At 63.0% G+C, this 13294-nt stretch overlaps 2 protein-coding genes across 2 annotated transcripts; one reads left to right on the top strand and one right to left on the bottom strand.

The window, feature by feature from the left end:
* The first annotated feature begins 3675 nt into the window (after positions 1-3675).
* Positions 3676-6231, top strand: OPN1SW (opsin 1, short wave sensitive). The gene is made up of 5 exons (XM_027720373.2): positions 3676-4090; positions 4492-4660; positions 4943-5108; positions 5456-5695; positions 5936-6231. The coding sequence occupies exons 1-5, from the start codon at positions 3748-3750 to the stop codon at positions 6056-6058; spliced, it is 1041 nt and encodes a 346-aa protein (XP_027576174.1). The 5' UTR covers positions 3676-3747; the 3' UTR covers positions 6059-6231.
* Positions 6232-7379: 1148 nt separating this feature from the next.
* LOC113987540 (calumenin) lies at positions 7380-13249 on the bottom strand (the record flags this gene model as incomplete). The annotated part of the gene is made up of 5 exons (XM_039390280.1): positions 7380-8754; positions 8834-9033; positions 9338-9398; positions 9513-9679; positions 13031-13249. Coding segments are annotated over 5 exons (752 nt in total), but the record flags the coding sequence as incomplete, so codon positions are not given.
* Positions 13250-13294: the final 45 nt, after the last annotated feature.

Below are 13294 nucleotides of genomic sequence, written 5' to 3' on the forward strand. Positions count from 1 at the left end.
CCCCTCCCCCCAGCCCCAGGAGCACAACTGAAACACCACAACCCCCCCCAGGATCCCCCTCCGGGGAAACCCGCCAGGAGCCCCCCCGAACTCCCCCTTGGGCCCCCTGCCCAGACCCCCCTCCCTGGTTGCCCCCCGGTGGCTCCAGCTGTGGCCCCCCCGGCCGTGCCTCAGTTTCCCATCACGGTGCCACATGTCTGGGGAGAGGGCTCGGTCAATTTTGGGGTGACCCCCGCACCCCCCTGCCCCCCGAATTTCTCGTGTGTGTGTGTGTGTCCCCAGACGCCTCGGCACCTGGGGGGGGCAGGGGGGACACTCGGGTGACCCGGATCTGGGTCTTTTTGGGGGGGTAATTTGGGGGGTATCGTGTTCCCCCCAGTTCCGGTGCCTGCCCTGGAAGCTTCCAGCGGGGGGAGCGTGGGGGTGCGGGTGCACCCCGAGGTGACAGCGGGTGACAGGGGGTGACGTGGGGGGGTGACGTGGGGGGGGTGATGCGGTGGCGCCTGCGCCAGCACCTAAAAATATCCCGCCGAGTCAGAGCCACGCACCGGCACCCAAAATACCCCGGGGGGGCACGCGGCGGGGGGGCACCCCCAACACACCCACACCAAAAATACCCCGGGTGTCTGGGTGGGCACGTGATGGGGGGGGAACACAAATGGATGACGCCCCGGCACCCCCGAACCCACGGCAGGTGTAGGATGGTTTGGGGGGTCCAGGAAGTGGGGTCAGGATGCCTGGGGAGGTCCAGGGGGTCGCTGTGCTCCAGGAGATTGGGGTGGTCCAGGCTGGGGGTTCAGAATGGTTCTGGGGCGGGTCAGGGGGCCGGGGGGGGCAGAGAGTGCTTTGCGGGGGCTTCTGGTGCCCGCCGGGGTCTGGGCTCTGCTGCAGCCGGGGCAGAGGAAGATGATGGTGAAGGCCGTGATGAAGGGTCTGACCCCACCAGTGTCTCCAGGGGAGGGGACAGGGAGCAGGCCCATCCCCCTGGCGCTGGCACCCTGAATCCCATGTCCCCCACCCTGTCCCTGGCTCCGGGTCCCCTCCGGGCACTGGGGCTTGGGGCACTCGGGGTCCTCGGGATGGGGGACACGGGGAGGGGACTGTGGGCAGCATGGGGGCACAGATGGGGTGGCAGCGGGACAGTAGGGACGTGCCCACGGGGACAAGGGGGACAGGGCTGGGGGGCAAAGGGCCAGGGGAACACAGAGTTCATGGATGGGGACACAGGGGACAGTAGGGACGTGGCCACGGGGACAGTGGGGACACGTGTGGGGCCACATCCAGGAGGGCACAAAGGCAGGGACATGGAGGCCCTGGGGGGGGTCCTTGGGTGCCACGGGGCTATGGACAGGGGTGTGGGGTGGAGGGGCCATACTGGTACAGGTGGGTGCTGTGGGGTCCGTGGGGTGGTACCGGTGGGTGCTGGGGGGTCTCGGCTGGGCCGGTGGTGCCACAGCCCCCAGAGCTCTGTGCTCAGCACGTCCTGCCGTGCCCACAGCACCCACCCACGGCACCCTGAGAGCCTTCCCCGCTCCATGGCCACCACCCTGATGCTCCATGGCCACCATACCAGACTCATAGAATCCCAGGATCCCTGAGGTTGGAAAAGCCCTCCCAGCCCATGGATCCACCCCGTGCCCCATCCCCACCTTGTCCCCCAGCCCAGAGCACTGAGTGCCACGGCCAGGCCTTCCTGGGACACCTCCAGGGCTGGGCACTCCAAACCTCCCTGGGCAGCCCCTGCCAAGGCCTGACAGCCCTTTCCAGCAACAAATTCCTCCTCAGCCCCAACCTGACCCTCCCCTGGCCCAGCCTGAGGCCGTTTCCCCTTGGCCTGGCCCTTGTTCCCTGGCAGCAGAGCCCGACCCCCCCCGGCTCCCCCCTCCTGGCAGGGACTTGCAGAGCCAGAAGGTCCCCCCTGAGCCTCCTTTGCTCCAGGATGAGCCCCCCCAGCTCCCTCAGCCCCTCCTGCTGCTCCAGACCCTTCCCAGCTCCCTCAGCCGCTCCTCACAGGACTTACCTGGCCCCAGCCCCCCCATCAGAGCCCCCCCGGTCAGTCCAGGTCCCCCAGAGCTGTGCCAGGCGTGGGGTGGCCCCACGGTGCTGTTGGTCCCTGCTGTGGACACCGGTGTGTCCCCCCCGTGCCCCGGCTGTGCCCATAGCCCCGAACCCCCCACGGCCCTGCAGCCCCCCTGCAGCCCCCCACCCCCACCGTGCGTCCCCCCAGCTCCGTGTCCCCAACGCCCGTGGCTCTGAGGGGGCACGTCGGGCACACGCTGGAGGACACACGTGGGGTGCCCATCCCCCTGGGCCACCAGCCCTGGGGTGCCCGTCTGGGGGTGCCCATCCCCGTGGGATTCCAGTACAGCACCAGCAGAGCTGACCTGATCCAGTACAGCCCAGTACAGCCCACCACGACCCAGTTCTGCCCAGTACAGCCCAGTACACCCTGGTACAGTATGGCCAGACCCAGTACAGCCCAGTACAGCCCAGTACAGCCCAGTACAAACCAGTACAATCCTATGTGACACAATCCAGTTCAGTACAGCCCAGTACAACCCAGTAGGAGGATACAGTACAGCCCAGTATGATCCAATAGAATACAGCCCAGTATGATCTAGTATGGCCCAGTACAGCCTAGTACAGCCCAGTATAACCCAGTACAGCCCAGTACAACACAGGCTGGAGGTACAGTCCAAACGGTCCCTCCGTACCCCCCCCGTCCCTACCCCTGTCCCCTTCCTGTGTCCCCCCGTCCCCATCCCAGTCCCAGAGCTGGACACAACCCCAGGGGTGCCCCAGGGTACCCCCCGGGTGTGCACCCCCAATTCCCCACACCCCCCAAGGCACAGCCCCCTCGGAGGTGCCCCCTGCCCGACCTCCCCTCCCTCTCTGGGGGTCCCGGGGTGCCACGGCCCCATCCCTGCACTGGCCTTTATAGGCACCCCCAGCCCGGGGGGGCCCCAGCGCCCATAATCCCCCCCCTAAGCAGCTTCTGCTCATCCTTCCTGCCCCCCGAGGGTCCCACGGGTGGAGGGGGCGGGGGGGCAGGAAGAAGCTGGGGGTCATCTGGGATTTGAGTCCCTATCAGCACACCCCCAAAGTGACCCCCCACCCAGGTACCCTCAAAGCAACCCCCACCCAGGCACCCCCCAGTTTTTCACCATCCAAGGTGAACTTGGGGAGTCGACTGATCAACTCCCCAAGCAGTGCCCCCACCCCTTAACCCCTCCCAGCTCTCCCCACCTCACATGGGGACAATCACTGGGGGGTGACACCGGCGGGGGGGACATCCTGGGGTGCTGGGGAAGGCAGGGGGTGATCTCATGGGGAGGACCCCAAGTTCTACCCAGGGCAATCAGGGCCAGGCCATCCCAGGGGGGCAGGATCAAGGGTGAGGACCCCCAAGGACACCTGAGGACACCTGGCCATCCTGGTGGGACCAGGACCAAGCTTGGGGGCACCTGGGGACACCGGGGCAAGCTGGGGGGAGCAGGATTGAGCTTGGGCATCCCCGGGGACCCTCCCCACACCCAGGTGTGTGGGGGGAGCTCTTCCGCCCCCCCAAATCCCCCCGAGCCCCGGCAATCGGCTCGGCCTGGCTCAGGGGGGCGATTAGGCGCTGAGCCCGGCTTAGCCCCCCCTAATCCCCAAGTTTGGCCGAGCTGAGCCCTGATCCCCCCTAAGCGGCTTTAGGGGCGCAGGGTATATCAGGGGGGCGGTCGCTGCGCCCCCCCCACCGCCGCCATGGACGAGGAAGATTTCTACCTGTTCAAGAACCAGTCAGGGGTGGGGCCCTGGGATGGGCCCCAGTACCACCTGGCGCCCAAGTGGGCCTTCTACCTGCAGACCATCTTCATGGGGGTGGTGTTCCTGGTGGGCACCCCCCTGAACGCCATCGTCCTCATCGTCACCATCAAGTACAAGAAGCTGCGGCAGCCGCTCAACTACATCCTGGTGAACATCTCCGTCAGCGGCTTCATGTGCTGCATCTTCAGCGTCTTCACCGTCTTTGTCTCCAGCTCCCAGGGATACTTCATCTTCGGGAAGCACGTGTGTGCCTTCGAGGGCTTTTCGGGGGCCACCGGAGGTACGGGAGGACCACGGGGGCACCGGGGGCTGGAGGTGATGGAGTGACCACCGGGGCTGCTGGGGCCGGAGGTGATGGAGTGACCACCAGGGTTGCTGGGGCCAGAGATGACCACTGTGATCTCCTGTGCTGTGGGAGTTGGGTTGATCACCATGGGCTGCTGGGTGCAAGACCTGGGGTGACCATCTGGACCTGTAGGAGTTGACCGCTATAGTCTGGTGGGGCCGTAGTTGTGGTGACCAGTGGGGTCCGGGGGAGCTGTAGGGAGGGGTGACCCCGCATTCTACTGGGCCCGTAGGAGTTGGGGTGACCCCGTGACCTGGGGGTGCTGTGGGACATGGGGTGACCCGTGGCCCCAGTGGCCACAGGTGGGGTGCAAGGCAGTGGCCGTGTCCTCCCAGGGCTGGTGACAGGGTGGTCCTTGGCCTTCCTGGCCTTCGAGCGCTACATCGTCATCTGCAAACCCTTCGGCAACTTCCGCTTCAACTCCCGCCACGCGCTGCTGGTCGTGGCGGCCACCTGGGCCATCGGCATCGGCGTCGCCATCCCCCCCTTCTTCGGCTGGAGCAGGTGGGGCTGTGGGGGCACAGGGGGGCTTGGGGGGCGAGGGGGGCCCACGGAGTGCCAGGAGGGAGGTGAGACACCCAGCAGTGCCCCGGGGTGCCAGGAGGGTGGTGAGACACCCAGCAGTGCCCCGGGGTGCCAGGAGGGTGGTGAGACACCCAGCAGTGCCCCGGGGTGCCATGGGGGTGGTGAGACACCCGGCAGTTCCGCAGGGGTGCCACGGGGGTACCATGGGGTGCCAGGGGGTGCCACTTGGTGCGAAGCAGAGGCTGAGTGCAGGTGCTGCAGGTACCTACCCGAGGGGCTGCAGTGCTCCTGCGGCCCTGACTGGTACACGGTGGGCACCAAGTACAAGAGCGAGTACTACACCTGGTTCCTCTTCATCTTCTGCTTCATCGTCCCCCTCTCCCTCATCATCTTCTCCTACTCCCAGCTGCTCAGCGCCCTGCGGACCGTGAGTCCCAGGGGCACGGGGGGCACGGGGGACACTGGAGCTGGGTGTGCCTGGGAGAAGGGCAGGGGGATGGAGGGTGGAGAGAGGCTGGGAGGGGTGAGAGGGAGGAAGAGATGGAGCGGAGGGAGGGATGGAGAACTGACTGGAAGGAGGGCGGGAGGGGAGGAGGAGGGGGAAGAAAGAGAGGGAAGGGAGGGAGGATGGGAGGGAGGGAGGGAGGGAGGAAGGACAGGCTGCTTGATCAGAAGGGTGGGCAGGAGCACAGGCAGGTGCCCAGGCAGGGGGTCGGGCAGGGGATCAGGGGGCTGGGCAGGCCCAAGGTGCCCCTGTCCCCGTCCCCATCCCAGGTGGCAGCACAGCAGCAGGAGTCGGCCACGACGCAGAAGGCGGAGCGGGAGGTGTCGCGCATGGTCGTGGTCATGGTGGGGTCCTTCTGCCTGTGCTACGTCCCCTACGCGGCGCTGGCCATGTACATGGTGAACAACCGCGACCACGGCCTCGACCTGCGCCTCGTCACCGTCCCTGCCTTCTTCTCCAAGAGCGCCTGCATCTACAACCCCATCATCTACTGCTTCATGAACAAACAGGTGACACCGCGGGACAGGGGGACACACCATGAACACACGGGGTGTAAGGGACGTCCAGGGATACCTGGGGACACCTGGGGACACGTGGTCGTGGCCAGGGCCACCAACAGGGCTGGCACGTACCGAGGGATGGGAGATGGGGCCAACGTGGCATCAGGGGTGTGAGGACAGTGCCAGAGCCGGAATTGGGGCCAGTGGGGCCCTCGGGCTGAGCTGTCCCCTGCCCCCTGTGCCCCCCAGTTCCGCGCCTGCATCCTGGAGACAGTGTGTGGGCGGCCCATGAGCGACGACTCCGAGGTGTCCAGCTCGGCCCAGCGCACCGAGGTCTCCTCCGTGTCCTCGAGCCAGGTCAGCCCCAGCTGAGGGGCTGCGGCACCGCCCTGGACCCCACGACCCCCGGCTGCCCCCCCGGACCCCCGGCTGCCCCCCCGGACCCCCGGCTGCCCCAGCTGTGGGGCTGGCGCTGCCCCGGGGGTCCGGGGTCCCTGGCCAGCCTAGGATGTAGCGCGGGTGGGACAATAAACCACGGCCGCGGTCTGAGCGCAACGGGGACCCTCTGCAGGATGGGGGACACGCTGTGGGAACCCCTGTGGGACTCTCTGCAGGATGGGGGACACGCTGTGGGAACCCCTGTGGGACCCTCGGGATGGGGGACACGCTGCGGGAACCCCTGTGGGACCCTCGGGATGGGGGACACACTGTGGGAACCCCTGTGGGACCCTCGGGATGGGGGACACGCTGTGGGAACCCCTGTGGGACCCTTGGGATGGGGGACACACTGCAGGAACCCCTGTGGGACCCTCGGGATGGGGGACACGCTGTGGGAACCCCTGTGGGACCCTCGGGATGGGGGACACACTGTGGGAACCCCTGTGGGAACCTCGGGATGGGGGACACACTGCACACCCCACGGCAGGGCAGGATGGGGGTCCCGGGGGTGACTGTACCCCATAGTTGGGTGGGATGGGGGTCCCGGGGGTGACTGTACCCCATAGTTGAGTGGGATGGGGGTCTCAGGGGTGACTGTACCCCACAGTTGGGTGGGATGGGGGTCTCGGGGGTGACTGTACCCCATAGTTGAGTGGGATGGGGGTCCCGGGGGTGACTGTACCCCATAGTTGAGTGGGATGGGGGTCCCGGGGGTGACTGTACCCCACAGTTGGGTGGGATGGGGGTCCCGGGGGTGGCTGTGCTCCACAGCAATGCCATGGTGGGACTCTGCTCCCTTGTCCCCTGCAGGCCCCACAGGCAGTGGGGGGGCAGGGAAGTGGGATGCTGCCCCTCCACCTCCATCCACGGGGCTGGGCTGGGGCTGAAGCCCCCATTTATAGGGCTGGGCTGGGGCTGGATCCCCCCCATGGGGCTGGGGTGGGGCTGAGCCCCCCATTCAGGGGGCTGGGGTGGGGCTGGATGCCCTACATGTGGCTGAGGTGGGGCTGGCTCTCCCCATCTGTGGGGCTGGTATGGGGCTGGATCCCCTCCATGGGGCTGAGCCCCCCCAATCTCCAGGGCTGAGGGCCAGGACTCCCCTCAGGCCCCATGACACTCCCCCCCTGAACCCCCAAATCCATCCCCCAGGCCCCCCCACCCCCTCCCCTTCCCTGGGCTCCCCCTGCCCACACTCTCCCGGCTCATTTGGGGGGGGTTCCCCCAGATCCCGGTTTGGGGGGACACAGGAACTGGGGTCTGGCCCCCCGGCCCATGGGGGTTGAACAGTTTATTGAGCCCCGGCCGACCCGGATCCCTTCAATCAGCCAGAGCAGAGAACCCAATAAACCCAGAGGAGGCGAAAAATCCGTGTCCGGAGTCGTCAGTGGGACACAAATCCTCATGGATGGGGGGTGCACTGGGGGGGATGCCAGGGGAGCTTTCCTGCTGTTCCCAAAATCATGGCTGCTGTCCCAAATCATCCCTGGTGTCCCAAAGACCCCCCGCATTCCCAGATCCCTGAGCCCAGCGTGGGGACAAGTTCCCAAAGCGCTCGCCCCTGGATTTAGGGATGGGGAGGTGGGAGAGGAGGAGAAGGAAGAGGAAGAGCAGGAGGAGGGAGGATCCAGTCAGCACTTGGAAACCCTTAGAAAACAATTTAAGGGAAAACCCAGGAATCTGGGGGTGGCCAGACCAACTTCACACAGCTCCGGGGGCTGCGGGCAGGGACAAACGACACAGAAGAGGGAAAACATTGGGAATTATCCCAGAGCGGGGTGGGATGGCTGGATGAGCCCCCCCCAAGCCCGGGTTTGGGGGATTCAAGGCACTTGGAGTGGGGCCGGGGGGGCCTGGCCAGATCTTGGGGGGCAACAATGGGGGAGGGGGGTTCCCACACCCCGGGGTCACCTCCCCTGGGGCCCCCTCTGGGTGCCCCCCGGAACCTCCCGGGGTCCTGCTGCTGCTCTGATGGGTTTGGGGTTTTCTGGGGGCTTTGAATTCTCATTCCAATTTCACGTCAATGTTTCCGTTTAATTTGATTTCACTTCCCAAGTTCAAATTCCATTTCAATTTCCAATTTTCATTTTAATGTCTAATTCTAATTTTAGTTTCAATTCCAACTTAAATTCCAATTGTAATTTTAATTCCAATTTTACTTTCAATTCAAATTCCAATTTTAATTCCAATTCCAACTTTAGTTCCAATTTTAATTCCAATTTGCCAACTTTCACTCCAATTCCAACTTTTATTCCACCTCCAATCCCAATCCCGCCGTGAATTCCCCGCTGCCCCGGGCGGCCCCGTCGCTGCCCCCGTGCCGGGGGAGCCGTTTCCACACGCGGTAAAACCAAAACATACAAAAATAACCCAAAAGTCGTTAAAATCCCAGGAAAACCCACGAGACGAGCCCCGAGTGCCGGGGAGGGTGTGGCTTTCCTGAGCCCCATCCCTGGGCGCCGGGATGGGGTTTCCCGTGGCGGGAGCGGCCTGGGCGCGGGCGCAGCCCTGAGCAGTGCCGGCGAGGCCTAGAACTCGTCGTGCCGCACCAGCGCCTCCCCGAAGTCCGTGGCCTGGCTGCCCACGAACAGGTCCGACTTGTCCACGATCTCCTCCCGCGTCAGCTTCCCGTCCTGCAGGGAATGCCACATCCCGCTATTGCCCCCGCTCCTCCCACCCCGCTCCCGAAATCCCACCGGAGCGCGGGCCCACCTTGTCCTGGTCGGACTCGTAGACGAGGTGCCGGGCCTCGGCCTCGGCGTGGTCGTAGTCCGAGGGCAGGATCCAATCCTTGGTCTCCTCCTTGTCCATCTTCCCATCCCGGTTCTTGTCTCGGAATTCCACAAACTGTTCCCGCTCCGTCTTCACCCACTCGGGCTCGTCAGCGTCGCCATCCTGGCTGTACATGTCACCTGTGGGGAGAGTGGGATCGGGATCCTCCCGACCACCATAGCCCCGTCCCCGTCCCGAGGACTGACCCGAAGCCTTGAGCTCCCCGAGTCCATCCCCAAAATCCCAAAGCACCCTTTGGACCAGGATTTCACCCCCAAATCCTCAACACTGGCACAAGGCGGGGGGCAGAAGTTGAAAGGTTGGAAGAGAGAACATTCCCAGAGGGGGAGGGATGGGAAGGATGTGCCGGCAGCGGCTGACACTGTGTGGGGAAATGGAAGGGACATGGAGGGGACATGGAGCACCGTGGCTCCGGCGTCTCACCGATGTACTCCTCCAGGTCGATGAAGCCGTCACCGTTCTTGTCAATGTCCTCCATGGTTTCCTGCATGGAGACACCGGCGTGAGCCAGGCCCGGAGTGATTCCCAGCCCCCAGCGCTCCCCTCACCAGAGCTTCCTGGGAACACTCCATTCCCAACGTCTCCGTGCCAGCCCCACCTGCACGACGATGTCCTTCATGTAGTCGTACTCCTCGGGGTGCAGGAAGGCCGTGAACTCCTCCTTGGTGGCCGCCAGGTCCCCGTCCTTGTCGGCCATCTTGAAGCGCCGCTCGTCCCGCACCATCATCTGCTTGTAGTTGAAGCCGTCGTCGGGGTCCGGATCGTCTGGGAAGGAGCAGAGGGAGCGCCCAGATCAGGTCAGGCAGGGGAGAGACCATGGTCACCACCAACCCAAGCCAACCCCAAGCCAACCCAAGCATAACCCAACTCAACCACAGCCTCAACATCCTCACCCTCAAACTCAACCCCAGCTCAACCTCCTCAGCGGGCCCTTCTCACCCTCAACTTCCTCAGCACAACCTCAACCTCCTCCACCCAACCTCAACCCCCCACCTCAGCTCAACCTCCCAGTGCTTCGCCACCGCAGCCTCAAGGGCAGCTCCCGGCAGCCGCCGCGTCTCCCCTGCGCCCGTTCCCAGGAGGAGGAGGAGCTGCAGCAGCCCCGGGATCGCGGCATTCCCAGGGAGAGGCCCCAGTAGACAGGGCTCGGGGGGTTTGGCGGGCACGGTTGGAGGCTCAGCCGGAGCTATTTCGGGAGGGGAATGTGTAAGGGGATCTCGCTCGCTGCCGGGGCGGCAGCAGAGCCGGGAGGCATCGGCCGGGTGGGATGGTGGGGTCACTCGGCACAGCCCCGCCGGCAGCGGGAGAGGAGCTCCGGGACACGGGGCCGGCAGCCCATGGAGAACATGGATCCAGGAGGACGTGGCTGTGGCCACGCTCTGGTTAAGTTAAACCAGAGCCAGGCCTGGTCTAAAAAACAGGCTCCAAAAGGCTCCGTCCCTTTGTCCCTGCTCCGCTACCTGGGACAAAAGGCAGGGATTACAGAGCTCTGGATCAAGGGACTCCGGATTAGGAAGCTCTGGAGCAGCCCCAGAGCCATTAAATATCTAAAGATTTTGATTTTAAGGCATGTCTAGGGTAGAATGAAGCCAAAATTCCCTATTCTATTCCCAAGGTTTCGCCTCGGGAAGCGGCACAGCCCCAAGCAAGGAAACCCTCGGGATTGGGCCCATTCCTTATTTGCTGTCGGGCCAATCGATGAGTCTGATGGAGGGCAGGGGGCAGGTGGGTTAAAAATGGTCACACACATTCCCCCCCAAGACCCCCAAAGCCACTTTGTGTCTCGGTCCCTGGGCAGGGGGAGGTTTGGGGGAGCAGATGGAGAAGCTTCTCCTGGAATGAGTGTTCCTGGTTTCAGATCCCAGCCTAGGACTCAGGAGTTAACAAAAACAGGATGACGATGATGATGATGATGATGATGATTCAGATCCCACCCCAGGATTGAGGAGTTAACAAAAATGGGATGATGATATGATGATGATCATTCTATTTTGATTTTGAAGGGAGTTTCAAAGGGATTTTCACTCTCAGATGAAGCTCTTGGACATTCATCACTTGGTATTCCCTGCTTCCCGGAATTCCCCCAGCAGAGCCCCGCACGGCTCTGTGACACCTCTGGGGGCCACCTGGTGACTCATCCCCATGTTTAATTAATTAATTAATAAAACCATCCCCCCCCAGCACCTGGTTTTGCTGACAAAACGCTGTGTTCCCAACCCCCTGGAGCAGTCAAGGGCGGTGCCCGGCCCCACACAACCCTCGGCTGCACGCCAGCGCTCCGGAGGCACTTCCAGAGGCATTCCAGCCCTGCTCCGGCCAGGGAGGGGAGTGAGGGGAAGGGAGGGAATCTTCCAGCAGCAAGGAGCTGGGGAAAAGTGATTCCTGCCGAGAGGAGCCGGAGCCAGGGCGTGAGGCGGGATCCTCCCGGCACTCCGTAAGGACACAACTATGTGGGAGCAGCACGAGCCGAGGCTCCATCGGGGCCTGCCAAGGACACTCAGCCTCCGGCACCGCTCCGGGCTCGGGATCAGCTGTGCTGGGGCTGGGCACTGCCCACTCGCTGCTCTGGCTGTGGGAAGGGGCTTTTCCTTAAGCTCATTAAGAGGGTTTCACTAATTCAGGGTTTTCTCATTAAGGTTTTTTCCTTATTAAGTTTTCCCTCATTAAGGTTTATATTTTTCCCTGTCCCACACCTGCAGGTCTTAAATCCCACCCCAGACCCCCTCAGGAAAAAAGGGTGTTCAACCCTTCCCAGGATCTCTCCTCCCCCTTCCAGGCTGCACTTACATGGGCAGATAAGCCCAGATCCCAGAAATCCATGGCAAAGGGAGGTTTGGGAAGTGCTGCCCCAGCCCAGGAAGGGGTGGGGGGCTTTCCCCAGCCACCAGCACGGAAAACCCAGATCCTCCCAGAGCCCGAGGGACATGCATGAGCCCGAGGGAGATGGATGAGCCTCCCGTGTGGCAGCTCCCCCTCCGCACATCCCACGGAGCAGTTTGACTATTTTTGGCAATATTTAGGAAATTCGAGCGGGTTTCCCGCTCTGGAGCCGCGGCTGCTCCGTCTGCAGTGCTGGAGGCAGGAGCTGCACAGGGACTGGGGGTTTAAGGGTTTAACCCCAAAACAGCTGCTCCTTCCCGTGCCCCCGGGGGTGTCCGAGGCTGCGGCTCATGTCCCAAAACCCCCAAGTTCCAGGGTCTCACACTGCTCCCAGGACAAGGGAAAGGGATTAATGGCTCTGCTGATGGTTTTTGTGGATTAGGGATGGGATGGGATGGACACACCAAGGTGGTTTCACAACCACCAGTCAGTCAGTTCCACCTGCAGGTTCCAAATGCCCCCTGAGCCAGGAATTCCAAAGGACCGAAACCCCCCATTCCCACATGCTGTTAATCCCGAAATCAGTGGGATTCAGCCCAGAGCTGTGTTTGTCCCCAAACATCCCCATCCATCATGAGGGGGGTTCCACATATTTTGGGTTCTTTTCCTGGGATTTTCCTTCAGTAATGCCACCAGAAGGTCAATTTGGGGAGTTTTGGGGTTTTTTAAGTGAGACTTTGGGGACATCTGCCCAGGCTGGCACATCCCTGGGCTCATTCCAGGGGACAAATCCAGCTTGGGCCAAGTCAAATTCCCGCCACTGCTGCTCCACACTCCCAACCAGGACTTCTTCTGGGCCTCCTTAATCCAGGCCTCAAGCTCCCCCTCCATCACAACCTCATCCCGATCCATGTCCATCCCACTGACCATTGCACCACAACCCCATCCCGATCCATGTCCATCCCACTGACCATTGCACCACAACCCCATCCCGATCCATGTCCATCCCACTGACCATTGCACCACGACCCCACCCCGATCCATGTCCATCCCACTGACCATTGCACCACAACCCCACCCCGATCCATGTCCATCCCACTGACCATTGCACCACAACCCCACCCCGATCCATGTCCATCCCACTGACCATTGCACCACGACCCCATCCCGATCCATGTCCATCCCACTGACCATTGCACCACGACCCCATCCCGATCCATGTCCATCCCACTGACCCTCACGAACAGCTCGTCTGGCTGGCTCCAGGAAAGGCTCATCCCCAGCACCAGGACCTACCCAGGATGTATCCATAGGTGGCATTTTTATACTCCTCCCAGGAAACGAGCCCGTCCTCGTTGAGGTCGTGGCCCTTCCACTGCCGCTCCACATCCTCATAAATCCAACGCTTCTGGGCAAACTTGATCCAGGCCTTGAGCTCCTCCACCGTCACAAACCCGTCTCCATCCTCATCTATTTTCCCTACAATCTTCCTGTTGGAAACACGGAGAAATCCAGCTAAAGTTAAGGAAAACAAGAGGCTGTAGGGGAGGGAATGGGAAG

Source organism: Pipra filicauda, unplaced genomic scaffold (genome assembly GCF_003945595.2).
Source record: "Pipra filicauda isolate LSUMZ 115617 unplaced genomic scaffold, ASM394559v2 scaffold1007_size38910_pilon, whole genome shotgun sequence".
Classification (NCBI taxonomy): domain Eukaryota; kingdom Metazoa; phylum Chordata; class Aves; order Passeriformes; family Pipridae; genus Pipra; species Pipra filicauda.

Coding starts and splice junctions, on each gene's coding strand:
- OPN1SW (XM_027720373.2), top strand. CDS start 3,748: ATGGACGAGGAAGATTTCTACCTGTTCAAGAACCAGTCAGGGGTGGGG. Junction 4,661..4,942: donor CCCTTCTTCGGCTGGAGCAG/GTGGGGCTGTGG, acceptor CAGGTGCTGCAG/GTACCTACCCGAGGGGCTGC. Junction 5,109..5,455: donor TGCTCAGCGCCCTGCGGACC/GTGAGTCCCAGG, acceptor TCCCCATCCCAG/GTGGCAGCACAGCAGCAGGA.